We start from the raw sequence: 13254 nt of genomic DNA, 5'->3' as shown, positions 1-13254 counted from the left end.
CATGTGTTATTATTGAAGACAACTTATTCTTAGAGAGCCCAAGGTGCAAATTATGTTTTACAGCTAAGAAAAGCTTCCAGAGCTGCCTACGTACAGTAAATCCCTGCAATCTCAGCTTTGACTTATGTGTAGCAGATGTTGAGGATGGAGGAGACCACTCCTTTGTGCCTGCTTGTTGCTCTCACCAGCATAGACACAGGTGGAAATTTAGGCAGGGAGAAGCTGTCTGGGCTCAGAGGTGGGCTCAGTGAGTGTTTTTCCACCCTGCAGCTCTGGGCATCCATCCTGTCCCCAGTGGTGGCACCAAAATGGACAGTGCCAGAGTGTTCATGCTGCTTGCAGGATCTCTAGAGTAGGTTGTCTGCCCTCCCCACTGTGAACCAGTGTGGGAGTCATGGAAGCATGGAATGGTTTGGCTGGAAGGGCTTTTCAAAGGTGTCACCATTGTCTGTGCTGTGTGTCCTCTCTCCTCTCTGCAGCTGGGTAGGAAGGCACCTTTCCTCCCAGAAATAGTAATTGTGGCTTGTTCTGCTATAAATATTCATTGGGAAGCTCCCTTAATTGTTTTCCTAATTAATTCTGTGCATGGCACTCTTGGGGTAGATGAGAATGTGCCTTGGTTGGGACATCATCCTATAGCAAATCTTCTCCTGGGCATAGTCCTTAAGCAGCCAGCCAAACCACAGCCCCCCAGGGGTCACCTCCACCAGAATGGCAGTGTCCTGCTCTGTGTTGGGACAGTGGCAGGGACACAGGGATGCTCTGTGTCCCTCTGTGTCCCCAGTGCCAGCATTGCCAGCCTGGCCCTGTGGCTGAAACTGTCCCCAGCCCCATCCTGGGGTGACTCTTCCTTCACGGTGTCAGCACTAACGAGGAACCACTTCAGACCTAATTAATGAGCACTTGATGTTCTCTAGGTCGAGGGGACACTGCATGGCATGAGCTGGAGGAGGTGCTTAATGAGTTCCTGTTAGGGATGGGAGATGATTCCTTCCCAGCCAGGAGGGGACTGTGCTTTGGGGAGCCCAGTGGCAATGCCACCCCAATTTCCCAGTCAGAAGAGGGGCTGGAATTATGGAGTGACATTGATAGTTCCCAAAATCCCTAGTTGCAGATGAAAGATGCATCTGTTTCAGGGGGCTCCTAACCACAGCCCCTGCCAGCAGCTGTGTACCTGGGGAAAGAGCTTCCTTGGAGATCCTCCAGGAATTTTTGTGCCTCTGCTCACTTCCCTGTTGATGAGGTGGCTCGATAGCTCACGCAGGCATTGAGGGGTGAGCAGGATGTGCTGGGTTAGATGGCACATGGAAATATCAGCTCTTCCAATACTTATCAATACTTATCTGTGTCTATTGACTCTGGAGTTTCACATTGCTGCAGCTCATGAGAAAAAAATATTTCTCCATGGAGCCTGATGCCTGGAGTGGGGGTAGAGCATCTCTTAGGGTTGTGTTTTTGGGGCATAAGTCCTGGCCTGAATCTCAGTCCCCAGTTTTTTTTACTCCAAACTCATTGTGAGGCTCACTGTGGATGACAGATGGTGATGAGGCACTGGCCTTGGACACTTCCTGGGCAGCCTGTGCCAGGGCCTCACCACCCAAGAATGTCTTTCCAATATGCAATCTAACCTTGCCCTCTGTCCATGTAACTCTTCCCTCTTGTCCTGTCACTCCAGGCCCTTGGAGCCCCTTTGGGCACTGGAAGCTCCTGCTTGCAGGGGTGGTGACCCTGGCAGAGGAAAGAGCCTGTGCCAGGCTGCAGCTGCTAAATCTGTCTTTAAAGAAGAATATAAGGAGGTTAAATAGCATTAAATCCTTGATGACAACTTCATCCCCCTTTCATTTGTTGGCTCAGAATAATGAGGTGGGGCAGTGAGGATGGTGAGGAGCAGCCTGTGCCTGGTGCTGCCATGGCCACATGTCTACTGCTCGCTCTGATCTGAACCTCCCTGTGTATGTGTATGAATTGTCTGGAGTTTGGATTAATCTATTTAGTTTGATCTCCCCAAGTGGCTGGTTTATGGCAAGGAAGTGGAGCTGTGGTGAGGGAGCTGTGGCATGGGACTGAGCAGTGAGCCTGGAGCCAAGTGGAAACTAAAACAGAACAAAACCCGAGTGGGAGAACAGTGATTTGGAAAAGGGAGCATGGCAAGTGTTGTTTTTACCCCCTCTGGCTGTTCTGGAGAGAGAAATGAGTTCCCTGCTCTGTGGCAAGCTGGCTGCCCTGTGGCACTGTCTGCCCAGGGCCTGCCTGCTCTTCTCTTTGTATCCATCTGGGACAGATTTTCTCTTCAGACCTTCAAAATCCCCCCAGCCATGAAAAACAGAGCGAGTGAAGCCCAGAGTGGTGACGGAATGGGTGAGCACGGACCTGTTGGGAAGCTGCAGGCAGTGAGCAGCCAGGCACGTGGGAGCCTGAACCAGCTGCTTCCATGCCCTGCTCGAGGCTTCAGCTCCTTGTTTAGGGCCATGGTGTCATCTAAACAGTTGGTGTTGAAGCATCCAGAGACCCTTAATTTTTCCAAGTAAGCCTTTCTGGAGGAAAACTGCTGCTGGGTGAGCATTGACTGCATTTTGCTTCCAGTGCAGCACACAGGGCTTGCTCTAGTGTGCATTTCAGTCTGTGAGCACCTTGCTCCATCAACCAGGTATTTGCTCCCCTGGAGTGAGGGGTGGGTTTTCTGGGAGAGGTGAACAGGGATGCATCCAATCCTTTTGCCTCTAATATGCCTTGCACAGCTCCCTACCCTGCAAGCACCTTTGAAATCCTGCCCTGCTCCAATTCATTTCTCATCCATGAGAAGAAAAGCAGAAAAAAAACCCAACCAACCCTGAGAAAGGTAAAACCACTAAGAATTTTACTTCCCTCCATGAATAAACCATGGCAGGCCTGCTCTGACTTTAATTTACATGTGTCCCAAGGCAGGTCTAAGCCTATTCCTCCCGAGGTGGAGGGCTGGTTTAATTAAGCTGCTGTCAGTGGAGCAGGGGCCGCATTCCTCCGTGCATCCCGTGCCTGCAGGATGCCAGCCCGGATGCTGGGAAGCTCATGTTTATCTCATGAGTTTATCTCATGAGTTTCTGCCTGTACAGTGCTGAAGGAAGGGAACACAGTGGGGTGGGTGCTGTTTGTAATTCAAGTGGCCCCGAGGCAGGAGCATCTCTGGGTGATCCAAAATCTGTGTGTCGGCTACAAAATGGTGAAGTTTGCACCAAAATGAGGTTTTGGGACAAGGATCTGCTGGGATGTCACATCCCCTGCTGCAGTTTCTGGTGTGTTTTGGGGTCCTGTGCTGAGCTCCCTCCTTGGGAGCAGGATACTTCAGGGCTGGAATGCTTGGACTTCCCTGTTCCTCCACCCGGGTCATGCTCTTCTCCCTACCCTGAGGCCTGGATGCTGGGATTTGGTGGCTGATGGGGTGTTCAAGGGCTGAGTCTCCTTCCTTGGCATGGTCAGGAAGGTGGGATGCAGGTACCCTCCCAGCTCTCCTGGCCTGGCTTGCTCCCAGTATGGAAAGCTCTCCAGATTAATTTGTGGATGCCTGGTGGAAGGTGGCGTGGCAGAGCCACTGCTGGGCTCCCCAAGGCTGTGCCAGGCTGAGATGTTCCTGGAGAAACACTTGGCTTAATATAAAAGGCAATCACATCATTAAAAAATAGGTATGGGGGCAAAATCCTCACAAAACAACCTGTCAGCCCCCTTCCCAACAGAGAGGCAGGAGGGAAGGGATGACAGGAGAGCACCATGCAGGGATGCAATTAAACCTCTGTGCTCGGATGTGTGCAGGAGGATAACAGGGGGGTGAAAACAGGGTGGGAAAGAGCCCTTGTCACCCTTTGAAGGTGGGAGATGACAGCCTGCCCAATTCTGCTGCTTCTCCTCCCAGCCTGCTGCCTGTGCCATCATCATGTCAAATGCATGGGCTGGGGGGCAGCCCAGGGTCCCTGTGTGTGTCCCCCCAGGGAACACGGTGTCAGCAGTGCCCCTGGAGGGCAGGCACGAGCCCTGGGAAGCTGTGCCAAGTGCTTGCCCCTGGAGTCACAGCATCCTCTCAATGACACTTTTCTGTAGCACACAATTTTGTGTGGGTGTTTATTTTTATTTTTTATTTGCCTGGATGGTGTCTCTCAGCTGAAAGTGTCTCTGGGAGGGTGTCCTAGCTGGCATCTCAACTGCTCAGGGTTGACAGCAGGATGGCAAGGAGAGCATTTTAAAACACCCGTCTCTGGGCTAACCAGTTTGAAGGCTGAAAAACGGATTTTTTTTTTTCTTATTTTATTTTTTAATGTATTTAAAGGTAGATTCAGTATTGATGGTGTCTACAAAATGCACAAGGGGTTTCTAGCAAGCATGTCCCCCCTTTTTTGGTGGGCGTTTAATCAAAAAAATATAAGCACAAGGTGTTGGGTTGAGGAGCCAGTATTTTTTCTTAAAGATAAATTATTGTTTGCAGAAAGGGAGGCCTTGAATCTCTTTCTGGCAGGCTGCAGATGCAGTGAGCCACAGTTTCTCCTTTTTTCCTGACCTGTTCTGTCCTCAAACCCTGCTGCCCATCTCCCAGAGGTGCTGGTAGGTATTTCCACATATCTGTTTGGAGCAAGGCTGGATCATCCAGGCTCCTTTAGTGCCTTTGCACCTGACAGTGCTCTCCACACCTCAGCTTGCTTGAGGGCATAATCTCGTCTAAGGCAGCTTTTCATCACCTGCTGTGCCAGAGTGCCACAGGGAATTGCCCTGGAAATTGCTGGACCCGAAAGGGAACCCAAAACAAACGTGAATTAGGGGATACCTGGAAAATGGGGTTAGCTGCCACAGCAGGGACACAGGGGCATGGGATGGATGAGGCACTGCTGACTTGGTTTGCTGGGTGCTGGAGAGGGTTCGGGCAGGTCAGGGCTCTCTGAATCGCTGCTGAATCTGTAATTCCTTGGAGAAGCTCCTACTTTAAAATCCAAGAAAGAAAAATGCCACTCTGCATCCCCAGGGAGCTTTAGAGCAAGTTAATGTAGAGGCAAAGTCTCCTGTCTTTCTTCTTTTCTTCTTTTTTTTTCTCTTTTGACTTAAGCTTCCCTGAGAGAGTAATTAAAAAGTGCAAGTTCCAGGTGCTAACTGTGAGGATTTAGTTTGAGAGTGAAATGCTTGGATACCCCCATGCTTGAATATCTTCACACTTGTAGCCTTTCCACAGAGGCTGTGACGGTGGCTTGCCTCGGGCAGCAGCAGGGATGGATGAGCTGAGAGATCCTGCTTATTTCTGGCTCCTTCTTTGACTCCTGGCACCTGGAATACAATGATGCAGGACACAGGAGAGTGTTAAGCAGTAAAAAGCCCTCACAGTGCTGCTGTGTGCCATGAGTGCTTCCATAATCCATCCTGCTGCTGGGCACTGAGCAGGCTCTCCAGGGAATGGGCACAGCCCCAAGGCTGCCAGGAGGGTTTGGACAATGCTGTCAGGGATGCATAGGCTGGGATTGTTGGGGTGTCTGTGCAGGGCCAAGAGCTGGATTGATGATCCTTGGGATCCTTCCCAACTCAGTGTATTTTGTGGTTCTATGATTCTGTGGTTTGGGCATTCTCAGATTCTGTGGTTCTGTGATTCTGTGATTCTCAGATTCTGAGGTTCTGTGATTCAGTGGTTCTGTGCTTCTGTGCTTCTGTGATTCCCAGATTCTGTGATTCCCAGATTCTGTGCTTCTGGGAGGTGGCAGTGGGGACACAGCTTTGTGGTGCCTTGGCTGGGTGCTTGCCTTGTGTGAGATTTGTGACACATCCCTCCTCTGAGCCTTTCAGGGAGGTAGGAGAGGTTCAGCTCTGGCTGGGAGTCCTCAGTTGTATCCAGCCCTGTGGCTGCATCCTTACAATCACCCCTTGGATGTGATGGCAACTTGCTTCTATTTTCCCCCCAAACTTCCACTGATAACACCTTGCTGCAAGAAGTCCAAATTTCACCAGCCCCTCAGCATTGTTCTCCCCCAGTCCCAGACATGTCAGCCCTGGAAAAGGGGTCCTGCTGTCAAACTGGTACCTGGGATGTGCAGCATTCCTGGGGTGCAGGATGATGGATCTGTGGGCAGCTTTGGATTGTGGGGGTGTTAAGTGCTGAGCATCCTCCCTGCCGAGCAGCACAGAGGAGTTCTGTGCCTCAGCATTTACAAACACACCCCTGGTGCCTAAATGTGAGGAAATGGATAGTTAAGCACATCATTAATCTTATCCAGCCCCCATAATCAACAATCAATTAATTCTCCTCCGGGCTGAAGAGATGCGGGTTGTGCTGTAGGCTGGGCACTGGCAGAAAGAGCCTCTTCCCATGGGAAAAGCTGAGACAGAGCCTCATCTTGCATTTGTCCAACACACTGTCATGGATGCAGGCTTTGCCAGCTCTGGGAAGCTCTTGGAGCAGCCCTTAAATTAGGGCAAATGTTGCACTGGCCATTAGTGGGGTGATTTATTGCTCCCTCCTGGGCTCGAGTCCTCCATCTGAGCCTTGCACTTGGACTGTAGGTTTGCCATGTGAAGGATTGTGGATCCCACCATGGCATTGCAGGGCCCTGGGGGTTTGTGCTGTGTTTGCAGTATGAGGTTCATGGTTCAGCTCCCCCAGAAAGAGGGGGCACACAGGCAGCAGCCAGAGCAGAGTGCTGCAGCCATGGCATATTTGGGAAGGAGGAGAAGGCATCCACCTCCCTGAAACTGTGGGAGGCTTTAGGCAAGCACAGTGTAATTACAGGAGAGAAAAGCTAATTGGTAATAATAGCAATTAAGAGCCACGTGCCTGCAGATTACAGGAATTTGTGGATAAGCAAAGTGATAACAGAAACCTGTGGACACTGGAGTGCAGGGTGCCATGTTCAGGTGTTTTGACAAAGCATCACTTGGATTAATTGTAATTAAACGTTAACAAACCTCTTCAACCAACCCACCAACATGCCCTCAAGCGTAAAACTGAGGCTTGTTATAGCACTGCAGTCTCCTCATTGTCCTCCTTCCCTCGTCCATCCTCTTCCATTAAAACACAAGTTCCACTGCCCTCCCCTTCCTGCTCCTCCTAAGTGTCTGTCATGTTTCAGGTGTGTTCTGACACATCCTCCAGCTCCAGAGCTCACAGGTTCTCCTTTGCACACCTCATGCATGCTCTCCCTTCCAGTGGGAGCACAAGGCTGCTGGCACATGGTGGGAAGGGAGAGATGAGGAGCTGGAGATACACTCCAAGCCTTGGTGTCCACTTGTGGTTTTGTCTCCTGCCTTGTGTGTCTGTGTAACTCTGTGCCTCCCTGTGCTGTTATGGGAATAGGGCTGTGTGTGTGGATCAGGGAAGGGTCTGCATCCCTCTGCCTCCTGCTGTGGAGCATCCTGAAGGTGCCCCTCAAACCCTCTGGACTGCATGGTGACCCCATGTGTCTCACTGCCCACTGCATGAGGTGGTGGGTTATGGCTCTGAGTGCTTCCTTAAGGTGCCACAGGCATGGGATGGCTGTGGTGGGATGTGCAGGACTTGGCAGTCCTCCCTTGAAGGGGAAGAGGAAGGGCAGTGGGAGATGGTGGCTGGTTCCTCTGGAATGCCACGTCCTCACCCAGTTGTCAGGGCCACTGGAATGAGACAGTTCATTGCAGCCACTTGTGTGCCTCAGGCTAGGGGGGGAGGGATCTTCTGAATAATAAAATTGTAAAATATTGTTTTGATTTATTCTTTTCTATCATCTATTAATATCTGGAAAGGCTGTGTGAGCAGGAGGCCTTCATGAGTTTTGAATGACAGGTTAAAGGGCTCCAATAAAGATTAGATGGTCCACTATCTCCCAAGGAAATTGCATCAAAGTGGTTACTCCTGCTTGCTCCTATTAATTTCCTCTTCATGGCTGCTAGGAGATGCCTCATATCCTGATGCAGCAGACAGGGGCTAAGAGGCACTTTCCATTATCTCAATCATCACCGTGTTTATGAGACACATTGGGTGTTTCTCTGCAGAGCTGTGCCTTGGGGGGATGGCATGGCAGGGGCAGAGCCAGCAGCTGAATGGGGCTGGCATCACCCTGGTGTGAGGCCAGGAGCAGTCTCTCCTGGGCTGGATGGAAATCTGATCCCTTGGTGCCAAAATACAGCTATTCCCTTCTGCAGCCTCTGGTTGTGTCAGATTTTGTGAGATGTCAGGGATGGATGGGCATCCATTCATCAGTGCCCATTGCTGAGGATGGGTGGGGTGAGGCGGAGATGAGGGACCCCATCCCTGTCACTGCATCCTCGCCCTGTCTCTGCAGAGCAGCAAGATGGTTGATTAATGAAACCTCCCCTGTGGCTGATTAAACCCTCACTGTAACTGGAACATCTTCTCTGTTATGAATTAGTTGCCATTTCCTGCTTGAATGAACTCAGAGGCTGGGAAGCTCCAGCCCCGGGCTAAGAGGGATTAAAGGGATGGACCCATAACACACTGTGTCACACAGACTTTTTAATCAAATATTTAAATTTTGCATGGAAAAATAGCTGTGAGCCAGGCTGTTGGGGGTGGTGGAAAGGGACCAACCAGCAGAAGAGGAGCACTGTCCTGCCCTTGTCCATGTTCCCATGGGTGCTGCTGGGATGGGGGTCCCACAGCTCCCTGCCATCCCCCTGCCTGGGTACAAGCAGCAGGGAGCAAAGCAGCTACTACAGCCCTCTTACTCTGCCTGGCTGAAGATTGTTTCCATGTGCTTGCAGTGTTTGTCCAGTGGCTTCAGGACTAATCCATAACCAGCATGGAAAATTCTGGCCATCCTAGATTCGTGGGAAGGTGCCACCCCATTTAGCACTGATACGAGTGTGAAGCTTTTTTGTCTCTCCTCTCCTCTTCTTTCCCTTTTCTTTTCCTTCTCCTGTCCCTCTCCCTCTCCTCCCCCTGCTTTCCCCTGCAGCCTGGCTCAGCTCAGGACCCACTGCTGTGCTCTCTCTTGCAGCCTGCCCTGCAGGGACGTTCAAGGCCAGCCAGGGCTCGGGGCTGTGTGTGCCGTGCCCCCCGAACAGCCGCTCCAGCTCCGAGGCGTCGGCGGTGTGCGCTTGCCGCAACGGCTACTACCGGGCAGACTTCGACCCGCCGGCCGCCGCCTGCACCAGTGAGTACGGATCAGGGCTGGGGGCTGCAGGGGTGAAGTCTCACTCCATCTGCACTTTGTTCCATTTTCTCCCACTGTGGAGGGGAGCACGAGCACAGCTGCCTGGGCAAGGCGGAGGGATGGCGTGGCGCCACATCCCACCTCACTGGCAGCCTCTGGAATTTATACATCACATTTATACAGCGGCGGTGATGGCAGGGAGATAGTCCCCAGGATAAATTAGGATTTAAAGTTATCTGCTCTGGCTGTCTTGTTCATAGTCTTGCAGATGGAGTATTTTTTAATAGAGGGGAAGGCTGCGTTAAGCATTGGTATTCAGCGATGCGTCGCTGCTCGGCTGCCTGCCCGAGCTGCCTGGCAGGGCAGCAGTGTCCTCAAGCCTGTCTTTTGGTGGGAAAAAAAGCCCAGGAGAGAGGAAAGAGCTGCTGTGCTCTTCAGCCTGCTGGAAACAGAGGCCTCAACTCCCCCCCAGATACACTCCAGGGCCTTGAACCCGCCTATCATAGAGCTTTAGCACATGGATGCTCTGGACCCTCCATGCTGGGAAGTGCCCAAAGCACTCATCAAGGAAACAAGAGAAGGATTTGTGTGTTTTGCTGGATCACCTGAGCTCTCATACAGGTATTCAGCAGGTTGCACAACTACAGATCATCTACAGGTCTTTTTTATGCCTCGTTACATAACTGATTTACAGCAGTGCTGTGCTATTGGAGTACAGGAAAAAAGTCTCTGCTGATTTTTATTTCTTCTCGACAGTGCTGGATTTTGCAGTGCTCCAATCTGAGGTGCCATCTGTTCACCCACAAAGTTTCTCTGTGTCAGAGAAGTACATAACATTGTGGAGCTGCAGGCAGTGCCCTGGACTGGAACCCTTTCCAAGGGTGATCCCTGCGGTTCCTGGGCCCCTGCGGAGGAGGGAAGGGGCTGCAGTTAAAGTGGGAGGAATTTGGGGAGGCAGATTTTGCTACCAGGAAAGGGAAGAAATGTGAGTTTTTTTCCTTTTTCTTGAAAAGATATTAACTGCTTAAGGTATGAATGGAGGATTGGGATTAAGGCTACTGAGACAGGTTACAGATTTTTGGGGGTAGCTCACTAATATTGATCCCATTGACCCTTTGTGAGTCCTGCAGTCTTGTTCCACTGGGGAATCATGGTCTTTCTCCCTGTTCCTGCCCTGCTGTGGCCCCTACAACCATCCCATAACTCTCTTTGACACCTCCACCATGGGGGAGCCTGGCAATGCTGTGGTGCTTCAGGTACAGGAAAGGCCAGGATTCCAGCAAGGATGCTGTACTGATGCTGCTCCACAACAGACACTTTTATTCCTAAAGAGGAAGATGCCTAAAAGAAATGGAATTTTATTATCTTAATTTTTTTTTAAAGGCTGTCATTTCTCTGGGCATTCGAACAAAATCTTTCGTCTGCATTATCCACGGCAGTAGCTTAGAGAGGCTCCCAGAGTGTCTCCACACAGAATGACCTCTCCATCCCACCAGCCACGTCACCATGGTGCTGATGAATCTGTCCCTGTCCAGCCCATCCCTGGCCACTAATGGGGCTGATTTATCCACAGCCCTAATGATGTTCCCTGGCGCACACACACACAGGAGGAGGGCTCCTGTGGGATGGGTTTCCTCATGACAGAGTGTGCTTCTCTCTCTTAACCTTCCTTGCAGGTCAAGTCCTCCATCATTTTTATTGCTCCCTGTATCATGGCAAAGTCCTTTTTCTTTCTTGGAAGTGCAGCCCCCAGTCCAGCCAGCATGAAGAAGTCCTTGCTTCCCTTATTTACTATTACCAAGCAGCTGAATTTTGTGGTTTTGGCTGCAGAGCCATCCAGGCTGGCTCCAAATCCTTCCTTGGATCTGTGCAGATGTGTGTTTGCACCTCAGTGATGCTGTCCTGGGTTCCTCCTGAAGGGACTGCAGCCCTGATCCGGCAGCGCTTGCAATTGGAGCCGTGTTCAGTTCTCATCCTCTGAAGCATTTGCAATGGCTCCTGGTGGCTTTGATCAATGCAATTTTCATCTCGTCCTACATGGGAGCTGCTTACAAACCATGGAGTGCTGCTGGCTCTTCTCCATGCTGGGAAATTCCTGGGTTTCAAACTTGAAACATTGAACCCTTAATAACCACTTTCCATTTTTGACTTTCTCTTTTCCTGCTGCTCCTCTCGTTCTCCACGGTGCTGGCTAAGTGACTTTTCTCTTGCTGGGATAATCTGCTTGAGGTGCTTCTCCATATGAGCACTGCAGTTATCTCAGCATCTCCTGATGGGGGTGAAAATGAGTCCATCTTCATGGATGGATCTGCATGCATTCCACAGGGAGAGGAGAGACTTAAGGGGGTTTGTGGCATGGGAGTTCTCATCTCCGTCTGGGAAACTTGTTTGCAGTGCAGGTCGTTGGAAAGTCTGACCCTGAGCTAAGCAAAGCTGTGGGAGGACAGATGTCTCCCAATAAAGGCAGAAGCTTCTCTTTGAAATGGAGAATGTAAGCCCCCTCCCTCCAAATTATTATAATTTTGAAATTAAGGGGCTCTCAGGCAAAGATATGGAAATTAGGAATAACAGTTCTTTACTAGGAAAATTAAAATAAAAATGCAATATTACAAAGAACAATCCCAACCCTGACAGTCAGAATCCAACCTGACACCCCATCAGTCAGTCAGGGTGTTGGCACAGTCCCATTCAATGGTGGCTGCATCCTCCTGCAGTGGCAGATGTGGTTCAGCTGAAGCAGTGCTCCTGTAGAAGGTGCAGTTTTCCTCTGAAGGTCCAGGGATGATGTGGAAAGGTCCAGTTTTCCTCTGGAATCCAGTGGAAAGAAGGTAACTTGCTGTCCAAAATCTCAGTTTTTATCTAGGCAGGAAAGGCTTGGCTCCTCCCCCTGGCTGGAGCATCTCCCAGTGGGATGATGTAATTTTATCAGTCATGCACTGGGACTCAATGGCCCAGCAGCAGATGTTATGTTCCTGGAGGGTGGATGGGTTGTGGAAAAGAGAAAGGTGATTGCCCCCCTGGTTTTAAAGATGGCCCATTAGCAGATAATATGTGCCACGGAGTTAAGGAATCACTGCCCCACCCGGTTTCAACAGATGGTGATAGAATACACATTTCTGGCCACATCAACCCAACACAGCACCAGATCCCTCCTGAGGGAGGAGGTGGTGGATAGTCCAGATCCCTGGGGTGTCCTTCTCTATGCTGGAGCCTCCATGAAAAGGCAAGGGCCTGTCTCAACGCCTCTCCTTTCCCGCAGGTGTCCCATCTGGGCCCCGCAACGTCATCTCCATTGTCAACGAGACGTCCATCATCCTGGAGTGGCACCCGCCGCGGGAGACGGGCGGCCGGGACGACGTCACCTACAACATCGTGTGCAAGAAGTGCCGCTCGGACCGGCGCGCCTGCTCCCGCTGCGACGACAACGTCGACTTCGTGCCGCGCCAGCTGGGGCTCACCGACACCCGCGTCTTCATCAGCAACCTCTGGGCCCACACCCCCTACACCTTCGAGATCCAGGCGGTCAACGGCGTGTCCAGCAAGAGCCCCTTCCCCCAGCAGCACGTCTCTGTCAACATCACCACCAACCAGGCTGGTGAGTGCCAGGGAGTGTGGCTGTCCCGGTGATACCAGGCAGTTTGGCTGTCCCGGTGATGCCAGGCAGTTTGGCTGTCCCAGTGATGCCAGGCAGTGTGGCTGTCCCAGTGGTCCCAGGCAGTTTGGCTGTCCTGCTGCCAGCTGTAAGCTCCATGTGGAATCAAGCTCTGTGTCCAAAAGGAAGAGCTCCTTGCTATGAGGGTGTGTGTGATGGCTGTGGTGCCCCCAGCCCTGAGCAGGGAGAAAGAGGGGGAAGAGAAATGGGGATAGGGAAGGGTAGCCTAAGCCCTGGGCAGAGTGAGAGTTGGTTTGGGGATGAAATGGCATCATCACTTTCCAGTTGGGAGAAGGGAGATGGGGTGAATCCAGCCTTGAAACACAGTCTGACTGCATTACAGCACAGAGGGAGCGGCATCCCCAGGCTGAGTCCAGGCTCTGTCTCCTCTGGTACATCCCTCTCCCATCATTTTCCTCTTGTCTCCTTTTCCAGGCTCCCCTGCCCTCTCTCCTGTCCCCAGTCAGGCACCAGGAGCTGAATGAGCAGCTCTGGGTCAACCAGGGATGTTGA

General features: G+C 51.4%; 1 protein-coding gene across 1 annotated transcript in view; it reads left to right on the top strand.

Moving 5' to 3' along the window:
- The window catches only part of EPHB1 (EPH receptor B1), a 78229-nt gene that overhangs the window by 37901 nt on the left and 27074 nt on the right, over positions 1-13254 (top strand). Inside the window, exons 4-5 of the mRNA XM_056498937.1 lie at positions 8934-9089; positions 12349-12684. Coding sequence (XP_056354912.1) covers positions 8934-9089; positions 12349-12684 — 492 coding nt within the window. The remainder of the gene's footprint in view (positions 1-8933; positions 9090-12348; positions 12685-13254) is intronic.

Source organism: Oenanthe melanoleuca, chromosome 9, assembly GCF_029582105.1.
Source record: "Oenanthe melanoleuca isolate GR-GAL-2019-014 chromosome 9, OMel1.0, whole genome shotgun sequence".
Lineage (NCBI taxonomy): Eukaryota > Metazoa > Chordata > Aves > Passeriformes > Muscicapidae > Oenanthe > Oenanthe melanoleuca.
The sequence above is the reverse complement of the archived record's forward strand: the minus strand, read 5'-3'. Positions and strand labels throughout refer to the sequence as shown.